The sequence below is a fragment of the Cryptotermes secundus genome, unplaced genomic scaffold (assembly GCF_002891405.2).
Source record: "Cryptotermes secundus unplaced genomic scaffold, Csec_1.0 scaffold374, whole genome shotgun sequence".
Lineage (NCBI taxonomy): Eukaryota > Metazoa > Arthropoda > Insecta > Blattodea > Kalotermitidae > Cryptotermes > Cryptotermes secundus.
This window is the reverse complement of record NW_019741302.1, coordinates 28,967-30,843: the sequence shown is the minus strand read 5'-3', so window position 1 is coordinate 30,843 and position 1,877 is coordinate 28,967. Positions and strand designations below refer to the sequence as shown.

The 1,877-nt window shown below is 38.9% G+C and overlaps 1 protein-coding gene across 6 annotated transcripts in view; it reads left to right on the top strand.

Annotated features, from left to right (window-relative positions):
* LOC111872698 (gastrula zinc finger protein XlCGF49.1) overlaps positions 1 to 1,877 on the top strand; it is a 38,181-nt gene that overhangs the window by 8,004 nt on the left and 28,300 nt on the right. For all 6 annotated transcript variants that reach the window (XM_023866834.2, XM_033754801.1, XM_033754798.1 and 3 more), the window contains exon 3: positions 719 to 828. In XM_023866834.2, the coding sequence (XP_023722602.2) occupies positions 719 to 828 (110 nt within the window). The remainder of the gene's footprint in view (positions 1 to 718; positions 829 to 1,877) is intronic.

Here is a 1,877-nt window from a genome sequence, read left to right as displayed (position 1 = left end):
ATATTATATTTTTAATATAATATTAAAAAAAAACCTTACACGCGTGGAATCCGCGACATCATATGATGACGTTCGGCCAGCTGCCCTAACTTTTAACGACATCATATGATGACGTTCGTCCAATAAAGGTTAAACAAACTAAAGTAAACAGTTTTTATTTTAAGTATTTTTCAGTGCAGTAAATTAACCAAATACAGGATGTGAATAGCTTTTTGGCATTGTTAGTTGCTGGTAAAAACTGAATTGAATTTCCTCACCGATTTCATTCACAGTCTGTCTGAGTTTGTCTGCTAATCATTGCTAATTTGGTTGACTTCCCAGAGTATGTGTGTGAGTGCGAAAACAGATTTATGAGATTGTAGGTTCGTATGGCAGTGACTGTCTTCTGGGATGTGACACTGTGTAGTGTGGTAGAAGTTCACCAATGTTTCAGAGGAGCCTACTGCTTTTATCTCCAGGGTCTGAGAGTACGCCAGTTACTCCTCAACCGAGAGTACGCCAGTTATTCTTCATCCTTGAAGATGGAGGCAGTACATTCCTCTAAAATATTTGTAAATTTCTACCACATTACATGGGTTCACATCACAGAGAATATTGGTCTTCAAGTAAATTTTTGTTTGCAGTATTCATGTGTTGCAGACAAGGGCAGTGAGGTGTATCACAGATAATTTGCACACTGCAGTTTGAAGTATACCTTTCCACTCCTCTCCTTTTTCAGGATGAACCAAGTTTAGATGATGAAACTGATGTGAAACCTTTCCTGAGCTTTTCTGTAGATAAAGCTGATGTGTCACAGGGAATGGAGGAATGTAGCGCAGAGGAAACAAAGTAAGTTGAAATGTGTGGATTGAGATTGTCTCATGATTATTGGTTCAGGCATTCGAATAGTACTAAGGATATTAGCTCAACTGTTTGAGAGGCTGTAGTGTTAGTATTTACAATGTACACCATTGCGGTGGCCTCCATGTCTTGATATAGATTTATATGTCAAATTTCATGATGATTGATGTAGGCATTCAGGTAACATTAAGATTTTGTCTCAGAAGTTTGAGAGACTTCAGTGTTGGTATTAGTGATGGGAGGGATTTGTGATACACATATGCTGTTGAGATAGCATCATGTTGCATCATGTACTTAACCAAGTTTCATGAAGATTGGTACAGTTGTTCAAGTAATACTAAGGTTTTGCCTCAGAAATTTGGAAGGCTGTAATGATGTTATTAATGATGGGAGGGATTTTTTTATGTATGCTGTTCAAATGGGCTAGGGTGGCATGGTATATGTACCAAGTTCTATGATGATTGGTTCAGGCATTTAACACTTCGCCGACTGGTGATTTAAATATTTAAATCACCCTGGCGACCGGCATTTTTAAACATACTACCCTAACTTGTGCACTGTTCACTTTAAAAATTAATATAAAAGCTCCTAATTAATTTTTTGAACTAAATTTTTTGGAGAACACTCACCAATGCTCCTAGAAGTGCTTGAGGGTGTGATATTTCTGGAAAGTTTCCCCTTTGTGAAGTGGCATTACACAGAACTTGCAAATATAGACATACTCCTTTTTTGGTGAACTGTGCAAACACGGTATTGCCTAGAAGTATTCTTCCCCTTGGAATGTTCACTCTTCACAATTTTCAAGAGGGTCTTTTTCCGCGTATCACTCAAGAGTCGCCCTGGGGGGTCCACATGAGACCTTCGTGGGGTGGAAGTTGATGGGCCCGGTCGTGCTAAGTCTTTGTGTGACCCTGGTTCTGCTGCCACCATCTGGACTGTAGCCCAGGCCTTTGCCACATTCATCAGAAATGCTTTGTATTTCAATTCTGAATCAGGGTTTAAATTTTTTTAGATCTTTTGCTGTCCAGACAATGTTA